We start from the raw sequence: 19099 nt of genomic DNA, 5'->3' as shown, positions 1-19099 counted from the left end.
GAAATTGAGCCAATACGGTCGTTTGGTACGGGACCAGCATTCGGTTCTTTATATGTTTCTTTTTAATTTGATACTTTATACTGACTTAACATTCGTGTAGTTTCCGCTCCTTTCGACTGCCGTTTTGTGCTTGTCGTTATAAGCAATTGAAGGAAATCTCGAATCTGTTCCCTGTGTTATTGCTTGGGACGGCACTTTGATATCTTAGATGGTATCATAATAAATAAATAATCCACGAACACATTTTTCAAAGTAAATAAAGTTTAAACTTCAAAGTAATTTAATATTATACAAAAATAAGTGGCCTGGACGCAGAAAGAAAAATGGAGGGCGATGCAATGTCCGGAAAAACAGAGCCGTGCCGAATGGTGCTTCGTTAAAGCGATTTCTGCCGATCCACGCAGTTTTGAAAACTCGTGGACGCTTATAGATATGTACACTTGTCGGCGTGGATTCCTTAAGTCTCTTTGATGGTTTTGTTTCCAATAGAAGGGAAAAAGAGAACGACATACTGCCTATTCCCTTTCAAAACGATGAATATTTTTTTATTCCTTTCCTCCTTTTTTGTAATTTTTATGTGTGCATCTATATTTACTGTATTTTAGTTTCATCTTTCTGAATGCTCTGAGATCGAGATAAAAAAATATGTTTTAAGCTGTCTAAAGAGTTGTCGCCGTACCCTCACAGCTTTGCTTTGTTTGACTGTTTTTTTGCCTGCTCATTTCGTGTGCTTTGAGCAGATGCGGCTGCAGGCCCAAAATAATCGCCTTTAAAGGCAATGAAGATTATGCACATTTTAGGGTGGGCTGGTGCTAACGTGAATGTTTGCTTTCTCAAAAATGCACACACACGTGCACACATTTGTAGAGAACCATGGGACTCAGTAGCCGGGTATGTTAAGAGGATATCACAGTAGATTTACATCTCCGATTGAAGATATATTTATGAAGCCAGATGTCGCCACTGCCCTGGCTTGGCAAAATACGATTCAAAAGTCAAGCCATTCTGGCATGCCTTTTTTGTAATTTTACCGGTGACTCTTCAGAGTGAAATAATTCCCATTCAAATTTTATAAATTGATAAAATAAAGGACGATCAAGCAAGCCCCAAATGCGCTATTCAACGTTTAGAAACCGGTTCGGCCTTTTTTTTTTAGAAGTGACTGTGGTAGAAAGTAGAAGGAGAAGGAGGGGGGGGGGGGCGCTATGTGCCTCCCTTTTCAATGCGTTTGCCGCCTTCTTTTACAGTGCTTCGTGCTGGCGGCCATAAAAAAGCTCGAAACCAATGTTTCCACCTCTGTTAGTGACTTTCAAGTTACAGTTGAAGGGAGAGCATATTTTGTGCTCTTTTCGGGTATTGAGCTGAAGCTCAAGTATTTTACTAATCAAAGCCACAGCCGCGTTGCTCCTCATTTTTATTAATATAGCCAATAAGCCTATGTTCTTCTTTAAAATTACAAGTTATATAAGCTTTAGCTGAACTTTTTCCAAAAAAGCGGAATGAAAACTTCGAATCGCTACTACTACATTCCTTTTTTAACAGAATGTAGTAGAAAAGTAAATGCAGCGGTGCAAGTTTTATCAAAATATGTTTCTTATATCCCGATAAAGTGGGAATGTTCCAGCCACCAAGTTTTTTTACACTGCTATTCGTGACGGTTGTACGCCCGGCTGACCAAGGTAAACCTGCCACTTTAGTGGCAAACGTTCAGCAACACTTCCGTTAAGAATGAAAAAAATTGTAATTATTTATTTTATTGAAAAAAAAAAAAATGAAATTCAAACGTGAAAAAAAAGAGTGTAACGATCAATGATAACGTGCACGCTATGTTTGCCCGCGTCTTGGGGAAGTCCCTCATTTGTCCCTCTTCAAAAAAAGGCTGATGAACTCTGCGAGCACTCACCTAGTGCTGCAATTATTCCAACAAGTGCGAGATAGCGGTCAACTCCAAACATGGCTATAAATAGGGAATGCACGAACTGGAGGATTTCGTCTGATACTTATCGGAAATTGACATTTAGATCATACAGACTACGAATATTTTTCTGCTTTGCTGTCGTCTTATTGTGTTTACCAAGGTAGTCAACACAAAATACTCAACGGACGCTGTATATCGCTGCTATGGCTGAAGACGTTCTGTCAAGGCGCAACTGCACAAGTCTGGCCACCACTTCGTTTGTTTATGACTGCGGCGCGCGTGTTGTCTTGTCTCACGATCACAAGACTTTGCGAGCTCCCGAATGCATGACACGAGAGAGAAAGAAGGATATATAATGCGTTATTAGGGTTTCTATGAAGCAGCGCACAGAGTAAGTCTAAGCGCGTGGCAATCAGTTCCTCCGAAAAGAAAAGTGCACCAAGGGAAAACAGGCGATAATTCCGTGTGCTCTGCGGTCCATGCCCTCTTTGGCTTCCGTAAAGCCCCTTTTTATGTTCCCAAGAGGGGCCACCACCGCCTTGTGGGTTTTGCTTTCTGCTTGAGCCGACGCCTTTCTAATTTAATGCTGATTAGGTCGGTGCCGCTAGTATTGCGCGCGCCGCTTTCAGGGCTATCGACATTTCGATTTTGAGGCGGCGTTGGCTCCTGGGGACGATAGTATATTGGCAAAGCTGTTGCTTAACACCGGTGCCTCCAGGGAGTCAAAGCGATAGCACGTCCTCTGCAAACTGCGTGCACGTAGACACAGGATTACAACGGATGCCCTTCGAACCTCGTGAGTCTAAAAGGGATTTCATGGGTGGGTCGTGTGGGTTTTTACGCTTAGCGGCTATGCTTTTCTTGCCAATCTGTCACGTCCGACAATGCAGGGTAAGAAAACAGCTTCCGCATCGGTAGAACGTCATTCTTCAAATACAGAGACAATGTGATTATCAACAGTTTCGCTGGGAAAATTTTATTGTGAAATAAATAAAATGCAGGCATTGTTTTGTCTGTAGTTTCAAGAAGGCCTCACTGCCATGACCCTAAACTAAAACGATCAGAGAGCCGGAGTTGGAGTTACTCCACGAGGGCTTTCGAATAAACCGATCTCACCAGCCAGTTTGACTACGCCACTGCTGCCGCAATGCATCGAGGGAACTTTAGTGTTTCTGCGCGTGCAATAACCTTGCTGGAGCTCTGAGTTTGTGGAGCACGAGACGGCACGAACCCTTGCATGCGTGGCTGTCTGCCTCCCGTGAACCAAAGTTATGGCGGCGTCACGCATGCGTCGAACGCTTAGCGAGATCGGCATATTCTCTTCCCGGGACGCTGTGACCATGAAAGAGTATCCATCAGTTCGTGCATTCCCTAATTGCCAAATTCGGGGATGACCCTTTTTCTCGCGCTCGTTGGAATTATTGCTGTACATGTGAGTGCTTGGAAGAATCCGTCAGTCTGGTTTAAAGATGGGCAAAAAACGAACATCTGATTACACTTTCATGCCAAGACTGGAGGGTGTATTGGGCAACTAGTGCGCTCAATATCCTTACTCTTTATTATATGTTTTTTTTTTTTGTTTTTCAACCTGTTTTTTACTTTGGTCGAATAAATATTTACACGCATGTTTTTATCTTAACGGGCGTATTAGTGAAAGTCTGTCGGTGAAATGAGAGGTTTACCTTGGTCAGCCGGGCCTACAACGGTCGTAACTAGCAGTTTAACAAGCTTAGTGGCTCAAAGATTCCCTCTTCATTGCGAATATAGCTATAACTATTTGCATATAATTTGTAACAAGGTTTGTACTTTTCTACTACTTTCTGTAAAAAATTGGTTGTAGTAGCGAATAAAAGTGAAAAGTCTTGGGGTAAAGCTCCTAGAACTTGTGGCATTAAAGGTCAACAGATGCTTATTGGTTAAATACATACAAAAGACGCGCAACGGGGGTATTCTTTTATTTAGTAGAATACTTGAACTTGAGCCCAATACAGCACAAAATATATATAGTCACAAAATGTTCGGAATCAAAAGATAATCTCGGCTCTGGCATTGGGCGAAAATGCCAGCGTGGAAGATACACTTTGAAGCACTGTAACTTTGCAAAAAACAAAGATGCAACATTTAAAAAAAAAATAAACACAACAGTAGGGTGGAGAAATATCACTATAATTTTCAAATAAATCGAAGACGGCTTTCATTTTTTATTGCCCCTCGAAGTTTCTTATTTTTGTATTTAGAAAAAGTTGGGAGCGGCATAATAATTTCGATCTTTCAAATAAAACGATGATTTGGTCATCATTCCAAAGAACGTTTTAAGAAAAAAATTATAACACACATTCTTATGTTGTGGCTATTATTAAATATTTGTAGATAATGGCTCAAAATCTACTTACAACACGTCGAAGTAGCCATGTTTGTGCATTTTTGACGCGAAATGTATGAGCGCCACAATGTTGACATTTATTACTCAGTGCTTTCTATGACTCATTATCAGTAAAAAATGTTTGATATATTTTTTTTTAATATTTGTAGTTTTTGTAGTAGGTGTCATCAAAGATGGCACAAACGGAAACTTCAACAATCGCATATGCCGTTCTGGTGCACTGATTTCTTTTTTTTTTATCTTTAAATATTAGGTTTTTGCTAATCGTTTTTGGTTACATTCCCTATACATGTTAAGGTATAACACCTAAAAAATAACAAAAATTATAAATACGTCCGAACTCGCGTGCATAATCCTCTCTCTCTCTCTCTCTCTCTCTAAGTATATATATAGGTTGTCTATTTTTAGTGTAATAGGGATTATCGCCGACAGAACCCGCAACTATTTTGTGCAGCGTTCTTCAATTTCGAGCCGAGGTTGTTTAAAATTTCGACCGATGGATCTGGCCCTTCCTTTGATCGAGATAATAAATAATATTCAACATTGTGAATTTACAGTCGTTGCCTTTCTTGTGAAAGATTCGTTTTTCGACCAATTGTGAAAAAAAAAAAAAAAGAAAAAAGTGCGGCGTCAACGGGTTTGGCGTTTTTAGGATAAAAAAAAGCGAGCTGGGCCGGTGACATTGGTGCTAACACTCCCTTCATTAAAAATGGGTTTTCGTCGCTCATTTGTTCATGCATTTATATGCACTGTAGTACACGTGAAACACCGGTTGGAAAGGCGTGAGAGCCTACGCTTTCCGGGAGAGAGGCGTTCGCCTCTCCGTCGGTCGCTCCCGGAGGGGTGATCTTCCCTCGGTGAAACCATGGAGAGACGCGACGGCTCCTCGCCAATCGCGTACTCCGGTGCGTATCAAGACTATGGGTCCTGAAATACAGTTACAAATCACCATCACACTGAAATTTATAAACGATTTTGACTGCGCGTATTAAAAAAAAAAAAAAAAAACTCTGCGATACAAAACTGAAATTAAAACGGAATAAGAGCCCAGTTTTTATGCTTTATTACAAGCTTCACGTCAGTGTAATTGCCAGTAAAAGAAAGTGAAAATAACGAAACAATTGACCAATCCAGATATAGTTTACGTTCGCGGAACAAAGCGCAACTTCTGCGCTTTCGGACTGTTCATTGTGACGCAGTCCGAGGAGAGGTCGACTGCGACGCCATCTTCAGGCATCACGTGGAACTTCTGCAGAATTCCTGTAAGGTACAGGAAGATCTGAATATTGGCGGCCGCCTGTCCTGGGCACATCCGTTTGCCTGAAATGAGAGGAAAATGTAATACGTCTCAATCATATCACGCACTGCAATTGTCTATTTACAGCTAATCGCGCTCAGTTCGGTGGACATCCTCCGTTTCGCAGAAAGTTCGAGCACAGCCACGGCTACGATTCGATGTAGATAATCAAGCACTTCCTCGACTTTTTCTCTTCTTTGTTTTTGCGTCTGCGATTATCGGCTAAACCAATCTCACCCCAAAACAACCCGCAGAATCACGGGGCCTTCACTGTGCATCACTGGTTTAATCGGGAATCTAAACGCACCCGTCCCCTCCTCCGTGTTACCTTCCTTGTGGTGGAGCACAGATATTTTCTTATGCCACCGATGTGTACAGGTCGAGTGGGGAGTAAGGGGACGAGAAATCTAGGAATCGAAACCAACGGTCGGCTGGTTTTATCTTAGATGTTCTTTGGAGCAACCGATAGCTTCCTTTTTGAAAAAGCCGGTCCCGACCTTGCGAGGAATATTTAAGAGCGTGAACACAATCTTGCGCCCTTGTCGTAGACTTTCACGTTGGATCCTCTACATCTTCAGCGAAATGGTGGGTTTTAGAGCGCCCTGCAAGCTTTCTCGTAGTTGTGCGCGCCGACACCCTGGTTCAACCTCAATGAATGTCAAAAGTGTCGAATAAGCAGCTGTATTAGTTCGCAGTGCACGGTTGGGTTCTAACTTTAGCTACATCAAATGTGTGAAAAAAACCAGCGCTTCTTTTCTTGCTGTACCATATTGCATGATTTGAACCTGCAAACTAATTTTCTCTATATAATAGTTTATGTAGCGAGTCCAAATAAAGCGTTGCAGCGAACTGAGGTTGTCCCATCAACGAACGAACACGCGAGCATGCAGGCAACTTCAAACGCCTAACATCACCTGGACACTTAGCTGCTCATTGTGAAGCATGCAAGCGCAAGGACAAGCTCGAGCTAGACATCCAACCCAGGACACCACAAGGAAAGGCTCACAGGAGAAATATTAGACGCCCTAGCCATAGAAGAAAGAGAAGAAAACTGCGTCAGTTTAAAGCTTCTCTATCCTGGGAAAAGTCGCGCCATTCATTGTTGTAGAAATGCTCGAGGCACGTGCCGCGCCCCACTTTTGGGAAAAACATGGCGTCTGAAATCGAGCTCAGTTCTAGCTCAGTGCTACAGTGTTCTAGAGAGCTGTAGTAGCAAGAGCGGCACCCGGTTACAATGGGCCGCGTGAAGACGGTCGACGTAGATGGCCGCGAGGGATTAACGTGGCGCTGGAGTTCCGGGGCCAAGGAGAATCGGTGGCACATGTGCAAAGAGCGAAGAAAGCGACGCTGGAGGCGGTACGCTTATCACGAGCATAACGCCATAGCACTTATCTTTGTGGTGTAGTGGTGGGGAGTCTTCACCGTTTCGTTGCCTTTTCGGTCATGAATGCAAGGAAAAAGACGGACATACACTGCTTCTCGCCGGGATGCAAGTAGGGCTACTCGGACAACAAAAGCAGCCTGAGCACCAGCGATTATAAGCCGTCGCTGTTTCGTGCGCCAAAAAAGGAGTCGCGCCGACTACAGTGGGAACAAAATCTTAAACGAGAAGATAAACGCCTCGCCGAGACATCACCGGTGTGCGACAGACATTTTGAACCGCGCCTTATTCTTCATGACTATGTGCACATCTTCAATGGCGAAGAGGTTAGGATTCCACGGAGTAGGCCAGTGCTCGCGGAATTGTCCTGCGTTGCGAAAAGCTCCGGTCGAACCACAATAGTACGCGCCGAACACCGCCGACGACGGGGCTGAAAGGGGCGAGCTCCTAGGGCTCAGCACAGCAGCGCCACGGTGTCGTCTACGCGCAAAATCTTCTCTAGAACACTGTATCAATGCTGCGCTGTGTCGCCATGATCTTCCCAAGGGCTGGACGTTGCACGCTCCTCCTGCATCAACACACTTTGCGCTACTTTTAGAACTTGAAGGGACATTACGTCAGTTCACCTTCAATCACCCAACAGCAAAGTGAAAAGAAGTTCCTGCGGGGCGCCAATGTCCATGTAAAAAAGGGAAAAGTGGTACAAACAACGGGATGAACGAATCATAAGAAAAATAAGACTTAACAATAGCAGTAGCAACACCAGTAGAAAAAGAAGCGGAGGTTTAACAAAAAGTTGGTAGTCCAGCGATCGGGTGTCTTTTCTCCTATCTTTATCATTTTCTATAAGTTCAGCTGCTCCCACTAAACAAGTACAACCAACTATCTCAGCTCATGCCCCCCATCCCAAAGACATCACCTATGTTAGTCTCTAGTTCAGGTACCTATCGTAAAGATACGGCCTGCCGATCTGTTCTAAGTTTCAGGGTGTTTGAAAAGAAAAGGTAATTTATGTAGACTTGGTTGATCAAGTTTACTATTATTAATACCATTTTAAGCACTCATTACATTTAGCTTTTTTCGTTTTTTACAAAGATTATATACGCTACGGTATACACTATATATTATCGGTCTTATGATGTCGGGGTCCAGATTGTTCAGCTTGCGTTCGCATGAGAAGCATATATTTACGCATAAACAACAAAATTAAGAAATTAAAAAAAATATATATATTTTTGCGCGTGACCGCCAATAGGTGATGCATTGCATACTTTTCTCTTGCAAGACTAGAACTATGAAAAAGATCGGGAACACACGCATCTAAAATATGGACTCGTAGAGGTAATTATTAAATAGTGTATACTAAAATCAAGACAGGCAAGCATACGCATGTTCATCGGTTGAAATATATAAAAACAAATTGCGCTATGATAAAAACACACGCACAAAGTGAGTCGCCTGTGTTGATTATTCGATTATTAAACAAAGTATGTTACAACAATACAATACATACATTGCGTGCCTTTATTTAAAGTTTAAAGGCAGACCCTAAGCAGTAATGAAGCTAACTTAGAAAACGCACATTCTCTATTTCTTTTGTCCCTAATACATCGGACGTATAAGGTACTTTTTTAACCATCCTCATGACGGAGAAGATAAATCTCGGACAGCAAAACTAAAGGATACTGAGTTCAAGCTTTACGCTTATCCCGTTTTTGTATGGATGAGCATCGTACCGGCGTGCAATCGTGTAACACTACAGCTTGGCGCATGTTAAAGACCCTAGGCTAAAAGCCGCATCGCATTGGCTATTGTTATTTCAACAATGTGTAAAAATGCCACTATTATCGGGCAGGCCGAATTCACGCTGTTTTGAAAATCCAACCGCAAGTTCTTGTTTGTTTTTGTGTTTTTTTTTTTTTTTTGTCTTTTTTTTTTGTGACGCAGCTAACGCGCTTTTTGACTACCATTTTTTGATTCCGTCAATTAAATAGCTCGTGTCGGCCAACGCCTTATATTAAGGGTAATTCTAGACATCCCATAAAAAAACAGTGCTTACCAGTAGAAAATGGCACGAAGTGCTTAGGCTTTGCAATCAGTCCCGAGCCGTCGCCTTTCAGGAACCTCGAAGGATTGAAGACCTCCGGATCCTTCCATACTTTCGGATTCATGTGCACAGCCCACAGATTAGGCAGGACGACCGTTCCTTTGGGAATCACGTAGTTGCCGATGCGGGTGTCCTCCTCACAGCTAAAACATCAGTTGCATCTTGTATTCCGTGAGTAGACATACATATTTTATTTTCGCGATAGCTAACAATGCGTTAACCAAGTGTGATGTGTGACAACTGCATCGTAAACATGCAGTCATGCGTGTTTACAAACAATAAAACACAAAACAAATCAAAAGAGCAAAAATGAGTGAGTGGTAATTGATTGAGATTACAGCCTCGACACGGCTTATACTGGAACCTGGCAATGTGTCGTTTTTTACAGCTTATACAACGGGCAGTATAGTTTCTTTAGTGCAAAATAACATTTTATAGGGTGCCTGAAACTCCCAGGCTCGATCTAAAACAGGCCGTAGAAATTGGCGCATGCACGTAGCCATCTAAAAGTTTCGTCAGAGGTGTGTAGCGTCTTGCGGTTTTCGAGACTCAAAGTTAAAATGGTCTGGAATGGTGAAACATTAACGTTCTATTTATTTAAGGAATGGCCGAAGACGAGGAGCATGCCGTCTTCGTAGTCTGGTGCTATTTTGTTGTATGGTCTCCCAGACGAGAGAGCTGTATCTGCGGTGCGATGGTGAGCTGAGCCATGTTATGCAATCTGGATATTGCGCGGAACTGATGCAAGCGCGCGGCAAGTTCCGCCAACGACGCGGCACCTGAGTCGGGTATCGTAATCCGAAGCTCACAGGAGCCGTTCGGGTTCAGCGGAGCATGTTCTCTCGGAAGCCCATGTATGTTGGTGCGTGCGCGAGTGACCGCAGTACTCCCTCCCCAGAGAGCATAGGCGTACGTTTGCGGAATGCTGTTATCCGACCTGCAGGGCATTTGCCTCGCCGCGGGCGACCGAGTGAGGCGTGTAGAAGGTGTCGGAAAAGATGCAAAGCCCAGGTGCAGTCGCCGCTACTGCACGTGGCGGCTGGAGCGTGTGTGGGTAATGCGGTTGCTGGACGTTCGGGGCGAGGATGGTTTGTGGAGGACAACGAGAAAAATGAATGCAGAAAGATAAAAGATTTCGATGATGCGTGGCGATCACTTAGTTTTTTTCCGTAAGCGCCGAACGCGAGTGGCGCCGGTCGGTGCTTAGAACCTTGTCTCGGCCGTCGTGAAAAGTTGGAAGTGTAGCCCGTGCATCAGGTCTCGCAGTCTCTGTGGGACACGTGCGTGATTTTCCTGCGTAAGCCAGGAGCGTCAGAAAGGCCGCCGAGAGACGTCCGCAGTAGCGTGACCGTGCCGAGTCCGCGCATTGAGTCGGCCGCGTGGTAGTACTTGCGTAGAGCAGCAGGCGGTGGGACGGTGGCGGTGAATTGTCGGCGGTGAGGCGCTTGCGGTGATTTGACTTGCGGTGAGAAGGCGCGTGTGTTGAGGTGTCCGCGGTGTTGAGGTGTCCGCGGTGAACTGAGTGCAGAGAGCGGCTCACGGTGAGCTGCGTCGTCTTGCAGCGTTGGGCTGTGTCCATTGAGTTGCGCTGGGTCGCACGCGATGATTTGCTTGGGTTGAGGGGCACGCTGTGAGTTGCGTGGTTTTGCCGCGTTAGGTTGCACGCATTGAGCTGCGTTTGATTGCACGCTGTGATTTGTTCGATTGAACAACACGCGGTGAGTTGCGCGGTTGCACGGATTGGGCTGCGTTGGGTTGCACGCGTTGATTTGCTCGGTGGAGTTGCACGCGGTGCATTTCGCGGTGTTGCTGCGTTGGGTTGCACGCTGTGAGTGGCTTGGTTGAGTGGCAGGTGGTGATTTGCGTGGATGCAGTTCCATGGCTGAGAAACTGGCAAGTCCCCTGCGTGCTTCAAGTCCCCTGCGCGAGCCGCCCGCTTGAGGTGGTCGCCGTGAGTGTTCAAGCTGGCCAAAGCGAAACTACACCACGCCTGTCGGACGTAGTTGAAGAAGGGTGTGAAGAATTGTTGCCCTCGTGCTCGATCATGTGTCGGAAAAATAAGCCGCATGTTTTCAACGACGAGTAGAGATATCGTGATTGGGACGATGCCGTTGCAATGTGTATACAATTGCGCCGTCCGCTCTCCACAAAAAAAAAAAAAAGAAGAAAACAAAAGTGGCGTGATTTTGACGACGAGTGGAGATATTGTGATTGTGACAACGCCGACCTGCCGCGGCGATCCCGGAATGGTGTTCCCGTGGATACAGTTGCAGACGCGGACGTCAAAAGGTTATTTCAAATTCTAGACCCCGGGCGATCAGGTAAGAAAACTAGTTTCACGTCCGACTTGTTACGATCACGCGACACTTTTGGGGACATATCGCATTTGTTCAAACTATTCTGTTTGGGAAGACATACACAAGCACTGTTGTTTGACGGCGTGGGGGAGTAATAAAGTCGAGTTGTTTCATGCTATGTTTCACGCCTTGCCTCAATGATGCCAGGAACAGTCGCTTTATTTCATTCTGAAAAGAAAAATCTGCCTCTTTAAGATCGAAATTGACGTTTCTAAAATTGACGTGAAACCAAACCCCAGATTCGGTTCCATGTGAAAAGATCTATATTCTTCCGCTGATATGAATTCTCAAAATTTAAGTTTTTTTTTATTTTTTTTATTTTTATTATTTTGTTTGTCAGTGTTTGGTGGAGTTTGTTTAAAGACTCGCACATAAACTGTCTGCAAGATCGCATGCACCAGAAAGTTAACGTCAATAAACATTATGCTCTCAGATTGAAAAACAGTAATGAAAACACTATTCTTTTAATTATTAAATATTTTATGCAGTACCAGGTTCGTCTGTGTCCGCGGTCTGTGTTATGAAAACTTGGATTCAGGCTAAAATAAAAAGGTACATTTGGAAGAATAATAATAATATCCTTTAATAGTTAATATCAATCCTTTATTTGCGTAAAACTCAAGTGGGATTGTTTCGATCAAGTTTCTCCGCCGTCCGAAAGAGTCGGTGATGTGCATCTTTGATTTCAAAATTAAGCGATCCTAGCGCTGAACGTGAAATCGACGCGCGCGTGAAAGAGACTGTCCGCGTTCGACAGCCGCGGAGTCACTACTCGTTGCATCTTTTATTTCGTGGAGCTCTGCTACAGTAATGTTGCCCAGTCAATTGCAAAACATTATACCACTTCAAGAAGCCAGTGGACGCGGAAAAAAACACTACAAAAAACAAATTTAATTGCGGAACAGATATAATATAGCGGTGATGTTGCCCTTTAAAAGTATGCAAACAAAACCCGAACCGGAAGTGTTCTCGGCTCCCTGTTTAGGCGGCCGGAAATGGCTCGAACACCATGTATAGCAACGAGAAGGTGCGAATGGTTCTTCTAGCACCCAGTGGGAACTTTTTTAGGGTTGTTTACAAACGCCACCTTACAAGAAAGTAGCGAAGTTTATTTTAATTTCATATGATATGATATACACATTGATGTGGTCAACAAATAATGGGGCTCGAAACGTGTGCAGCTTTTAACCAGTTGGAAGTACTGATTTTTTCAAACTTGAAAACAGCGCAAAAATTTGACAAAGGACGAGTGAAAGAAGTGCACGGACAAAGCGCTGACTATCAACTAACATTTAATTTTTAAGCGAACCAGAAAAGAAGCACAGGGAGCATAGGAAAGAATCAATCAAGACATAAAAATACAACCCAACCGACAAGGTTTCTACTACAACATCCCCCTCACACGTGCCTGCGATTCTCCTTGATAAAAAGGACTTCATCATGGCCCAAGTGCACCAACGGTGAGCTCACACATTCCCCTTCCCCTTTTGATAAAATGAAAAATGCCTCTTCAATCTCTCCGGCGGTCTTACTTTTATTACGCGTCAGGATCGTCAAGTCAATAAATATAGGTACGCAGCCGCACCTACTGCTATGTACCTCGAAGTGGCCAGCGGGGGAGGAACGGAGAGAAAGGGAATGCTCTCTCGCCCTAACATTCACGCACCTCCCCATTTGTCCAATGTACACCCTACCACGTGGGAAGGGGATCTGATACACAACTCCTAGTCCGCATGGTACAAAAGGAGTGCGGTGGTTGACATCACATTGCAAATCACTGGTACTCCCTCGGGTAACAGCAGCCACATTCAAAGAAAAGGGGTTCTTCCATTCGGTTCAACGCATTCTAAGCTTGTGAAGAGGGCGGTTACTACGGCGAGTATGAGGGCTTCTCTGCTGAAGTAATGCCACCGTAGGTTTGAGGACAGTTTATTGTTTCAGGTATCTGGGCTGAGATCGGCGGGATACCCTGTGACGTTGATAGTAAATGTGGCAGAGTCCCTCATAAAGGTGTTTAGGGGCCGACCCTGTCCTAAGGTTTGACAAAAAACCGACAACAAGACCGGTGGTGGTGCCTTATGTCCACGCCCTCCCCCATAAGGTCAAGCGAGTGGCGCACAAGTATAACACGCCAGTGGTATTTTCAGCACCCCAGAAGCTGTCACGACTGTTCTCTGCTGTTAGCCGAGGGAGTACCAGTGATTTGCAATGTGATGTCAACCACCGCACTCCTTTTGTACCATGCGCACTAGGGGTTGTGTATCACATCCCCTTCACATGTGTTAGGGTCAGGCACGTACCATGGGGTCCAAGCCCCGCCCCCCAAATCTTCCATTTTGCTGGGACCTCCTCTTCCCCCTCCCCCTCATACAGCGTTTTGTCATGGGCGGGCACCCCCTATTAAATATTGAGGACATTTCTCGCTAAATGTGGATACGCGCCCAACTACACATCTCACAGGAAAAGAATACCAAGGAGCATGTGCTAAGAAGAAAATTAAGAGATGCTACCGGCGCGAGCAGAGTTAGTTGGAACCGTTGATCGATGCAACATCAACCTTCAAGAGCCCTCCATATGTCTAGACTGTAAATATGTTGTATAAATCTCTTTTGTAAACCGGAGTGATCTAAATTATCGAATATTTTGGTGCCGAAACCCGGGACTCCAGCGACAATACGAGATCAGCGAACAGCAAACATGGAGCGGCTCCAGACGAAAAGGTTGGTGACGCGAGCCGAAATTGAACATCTAAGCGAGGAGATCCAAGCGGCGGTGTCAATTGAGGATTTCAGGCCTCATCACGAAGAACGCCTCGCAGAAATAACGGACGAGCTGGATGTCCTGGCAAGGGAACTCAAGGAGCAAGATGCGCTCATCGAGGTCCACGTAAAGAGCGAGAACCTCGCCGAAGAATACAGGGCCGTCAGGGAGACACAAAGTGTGATCACCCGAATGCGGACACGTCTTCGTCGCCTACAGACAAGGACATCGTCATCTATCGAGAGCAGGGTCACCGAGACCACAGAACGATCGACCACTCAAACCCAGAGCCGAACTGGACAGCTTAAACTTCCAAAGCTCGAACTCCAACGGTTTGATGGAGAGAAGTTGAATTGGCTTCCCTTATGGGAGCAGTTCCGACAGGCGATCCACGACAACATCGAGCTCTCCGGCGTGGAGAAGTTTCTATACCTGCGGACGGTGCTGACGGGCAAGGCGGCGGCGGCGGTAAGCGGCATTCAAGCAACGGAGAGCAGCTACGCTTATGCCGTGGAGCTTCTAAAAGAGAGATTTGGCAAGAAAGACGTCCTTGTTCAAGAACACCTCACGCAGCTGCTGAACCTGCAAAAAGTGAAGGCGCTGAGTGACGTCGGAGCCCTCCGTCGTTTACACGATCACGTTCATTGCAACATCGCTTCGCTGAGGACTCTGGGCATCGACTCTGACAGCTACGGGGCAATGCTGTGTGCTGCGTTGTTCTGCGTCCTGCCCGCTGACTGGGCCGTGGACTTCTACAAGAGTCAGAGTACTTGTAATGAAACACCGGAAAGCTCAAATCTTGAGGCTGTCCTGCGATCCATGCGTGTAGAGCTGGATAGCAGAGAGAAGGTATACGACGGCAGTACACGGGACCAACCGCAACCTCTGAAAATACACAGCGACAAAGATCGATCAAGCGACAACCTCCGAGGAAAGGGGTCTGCTGCTTCCCTCGCAGTTGGTGCCAAACCCTCAAACGACGGGTGCCCTCTTTGTTCCTCCGAATTACATGAAGCGCCGCAATGTAACTCTGCGATTCCTATCGAAGAAAAGAAGAGACGGCTAAGGAGCGAAGGGAGGTGTACAGATGCGCGAAGCGAGGACACACCTCAAAAGAATGTCGAAATCGGTTCCTTCGCTGCGACAAATTTGGCCGACGCCATATCACTCCACTTTGTGGTACGTCACCTCCGTCTTATCAAGGAGCGACCGGCACTACCGAGCTCCACTCCCTGGCGTCTTTAAATGCCATCAACAAGAACGCCGTAATGCTACAAACGGCTCAAGTATGGGTAGACGGACGAGACCGGAAGCGTCTTGCTCGCTGTCTGTTTGACGGAGGCAGCCAACGTTCATTCGTCACCGAGCAGCTCTCACGAGAGCTGAGGTTGGAAGTGATCGGCGAGGAGGAGGTGACCATCTATTCGTTTGGCAGAACAGCCGGTGGAACTACGAGAAAACGTCGGCTAGTGCGACTTTGGTTGCGAAGCCAATACAGCCGCAAAGAACACTGCTTGGAAGCCCTTGAAATAGAAAACATCTGTTCTGACCAGTTGGTGCTTCCCGACAACGTGGTTGACCTTGCTGGCGTGGGAGAGCTAGAATTAGCCGATGTAACCCTTTCACCCTTCCTTAATTCCAAGCGGAGCATTGAAATCCTAGTGGGGGCAGATCACTATTGGAATATGGTGAGCGGGGAAGTCCGCAAGATACACGGATCCTTGGTCGCGCTGAAGACGGACTTTGGCTGGACACTGCAGGGCCCAGTTCCTCAGGTTTCTTCTGTGCTGTCCTGCACTACTGTGGCCGTCTTGAACACCGGCGTCACAAAACCGACCTTGAGCCTCTCAAACGAACTTCGAGCCTTCTGGGAGTTGGAGAGCCTCGGAATCTCCGTGAACGACTCTCCGCGCGGAAAAGAGGAAGAACAAGTAAGAGAAGATTTCACTTCCTCCCTAGCTCTGGTCATGGGCCGTTATGAGGCAAACCTCCCGTGGAAGCCCCTAAATCGACCCCTAGAGAACAACGAAGCCGTTGCGCTACAGCGTCTAGACAAGTTGGTTCGGCGTTTAAAAGGCAACACCGAAAGACTGACGCAGTACGACTCAGCAATCCGTAGCTACCTGAAAGAAGGTTTTGCTGAAAAAGTGCCAGCAGGCGAGGTGGATACCACTTGGAAACGAGTTTACTACTTGCCTCATCGTGCTGTTTTTAGACCTGACAGTTCTACGACTAAGATACGCATCGTGTTTGATGCGTCTGCAAAGGCACCGGGCTGTCTGTCCCTCAACGATGCATTGTCTACGGGCCCAAGCCTCAATCCGGACATGTTACAGCTGATCATCAACTTCCGACGTCCTGCGATTGCCTTCACCGCAGATATTGAGAAGGCCTTCTTACAGATTCTGATCAAGCAGGAGGATCGTGATGCCCTTCGCTTTTTGTGGTACGAACGTTCCCCTGCAGAAGACTTCACAAGTTCGGAGATTGAAGCATGGCGCATGACGCGCGTCCCTTTCGGTGCAACGAGCAGCCCTTTCATGCTAGCAGCGACTATCAAGAACCACCTGGCCAACGTCTCAGACGACTTGTCTGAGACTGCAAAAGTACTGGACGAATGCCTTTACGTGGACGACTTGATTGTTGGCACTGAAACGCCGAACAAACTTCTACAAGGAAGCCCAGCAAATATTGAGCGCAGCAGGAATGAAGCTCAGGAAGTGGAGTTCCAACTGCGAGTCATTGCAACAACGATTTGACGAAGATGGGGTTGGAAGCCTCTCCTGTGATACTCCCACACCGAGGTCAGGTGTGACGCGTGTTTTGGGACTTGAGTGGAATAGAGAGAGGGACGAGCTTAAATACTCTGTAGAAAGCACGTTGGAGCTTCTGACAATCAACCGTGACACAAAACGCTTTGTACTGCAAGCATCAGCGAGAATTTTCGACCCCCTCGGCCTCCTCAGCCCAGTGACGATAACAGCCAAGATGTTATTTCAAGAACTTTGGGCACTTGGGCTGGACTGGGACACTCCGCTACCTCCAAGCGTAAGTCTGAGATGGAGCAACTGGATAAAAGCTCTGCATCATCTCGAGGACATTTCGATCCCTCGTCGCTATGCTGCATACGGCGGTCGAACTGAGCTGCATGTCTTCACGGACGCTAGCCCCCAGGCCTATGGGACAGTCGCGTATTTGCGTAGTGACTGTGATAACCAGACGACAGTGACCCTAGCTATGGCCAAGACGCGCGTTGCGCCAGTAAAGACCTTGACTCTACCGAGACTGGAACTGATGGGAGCGTTGTTGGGCGCTCGACTATGTGCCTACTTTAAGGGAGTTTTTAAGTCGGATCTCTCAGAAGTGACGCTGTGGACAGACTCAATGATTGCTCTACACTGGGTAAAGGGCCTGGCTACTCAGTGGAAACCATTCGTGGCAAACCGAGTTATGGAGATTCAACGAAGGACAGAACCCAGTAACTGGAGACACTGCCCTGGAGCTGAGAACCCGGCGGATTTACTAACCAGGGGCGTCCCTCCGGACTGTCTACAGAAGTGTGACCTATGGTGGAAAGGACCAAAGTGGCTGGCAGAGTCACCCACATGTTGGCCTACAATGCCCATTGGTAGCCAAGATACCGCAGCCAAGGAAGAAAGAAGAACTTCAGAACTAACTGTGAGCCACACTGCTACGAGCTCCTGTACGCCTGTGGTAAACATCGGAAAGTTTGGAGAATTGAATCGCCTACAACGGGTCACTGCTTGTGTGCTAAGTTTTGTCAATAATTGTAGACACACAAAAGAGAATTTCCAGGGTCCACTCAAACCTGAAGAGATAAGGGAGGCACGTCTTAGGTTGCTCCGTCAAGTTCAAAGGGAAGCCTTTGAGGATGAACTAAACCAACTAGAACGAGGCGAACAGTGCAGTGGCTCGTCAGACCTGCGCACTTTGAATGTATTTATAGATGACGGAGGGCTGCTACGACTGAGAGGACGCCTACAACATTCAGACCTCGGTTATGAGACGGCACATCCTGTCGTTTTGCCTTCGACGCACCACTTTGTGGAACTACTGATTTTTAGCACACATCGACGGCTGCTACATGCAGGGTGCATGGACACTCTAAATCAGCTGCGTGAGACGTTCTGGATCATCCGAGCTCGACAAGTAGTTAAGAAGGCCTTGAGCCGTTGTCTTGTCTGCAGAAAAATGAGCAGCAAGAGTGCGACTGAACCAGTCGCGCCGCTTTCACGAGACCGAGTGTTGGAGGCGGACCCTTTCACAGTCACGGGACTCGACTTCGCCGGACCTGTCCTCACCAAGGACGAAGGCAAGATAAAGAAATCATACATTCTGTTACTGACCTGCGCAGTCACTAGAGCAATACATCTGGAGGTGGTGAGCGACTTGTCTACAGATAGTTTCCTTTTGGCATTTCGTCGCTTTGTGGCCCGTCGCGGACTATGCCACACGATCTACTCTGATAATACACAGACTTTCCACCGAGCGTCTGCTGAATTCAGAAAGATATGGAAAACAATGAGAGAACAGGAGTCACTCAACTACCTGTCCAGTCAAGGCATCAACTGGAAATTCATCGCTCCACGAGCGGCTTGGTGGGGCGGGTTTTGGGAGCGAATGGTTCGATCAGTTAAGACCCCTCTGAAAAAGGTTCTGGGGTGCAGTTACGTAACTTATGAAGAGCTGAGCACCATATTGACGGAGATAGAGGCTGTGATTAATTCTCGACCTTTGACCTCCATCTCCTCTGACCCGAACGAACCAGAACCATTGACACCCGCACATTTCCTTGTCGGTAAACGACTGACTTCCTTGCCAACTCGTGGAGGAGAGCCAATGTTGTCATCAGCCAACGATCTAACTCGCCGTTGG

The 19099-nt window shown here is 46.4% G+C and overlaps 1 protein-coding gene across 1 annotated transcript in view; it reads right to left on the bottom strand.

Moving 5' to 3' along the window:
* Positions 1-4945: 4945 nt before the first annotated feature.
* Positions 4946-19099, bottom strand: part of LOC8031663 (cytochrome P450 2C44) — an 81198-nt gene continuing 67044 nt past the window's right edge. The window contains exons 8-9 of the mRNA XM_029978096.4: positions 9039-9229; positions 4946-5621 (exon numbers count right to left, since the gene is read on the bottom strand). Of these exons, the coding sequence (XP_029833956.2) occupies positions 5443-5621; positions 9039-9229 (370 nt within the window). The 3' untranslated portion in view covers positions 4946-5442. The remainder of the gene's footprint in view (positions 5622-9038; positions 9230-19099) is intronic.

Source organism: Ixodes scapularis, unplaced genomic scaffold (assembly GCF_016920785.2).
Source record: "Ixodes scapularis isolate PalLabHiFi unplaced genomic scaffold, ASM1692078v2 PGA_scaffold1__304_contigs__length_218370807, whole genome shotgun sequence".
In the NCBI taxonomy this organism is placed as follows: domain Eukaryota; kingdom Metazoa; phylum Arthropoda; class Arachnida; order Ixodida; family Ixodidae; genus Ixodes; species Ixodes scapularis.
Note: the sequence above shows the minus strand (reverse complement) of the source record. Positions and strands in the feature narration are given on the sequence as shown.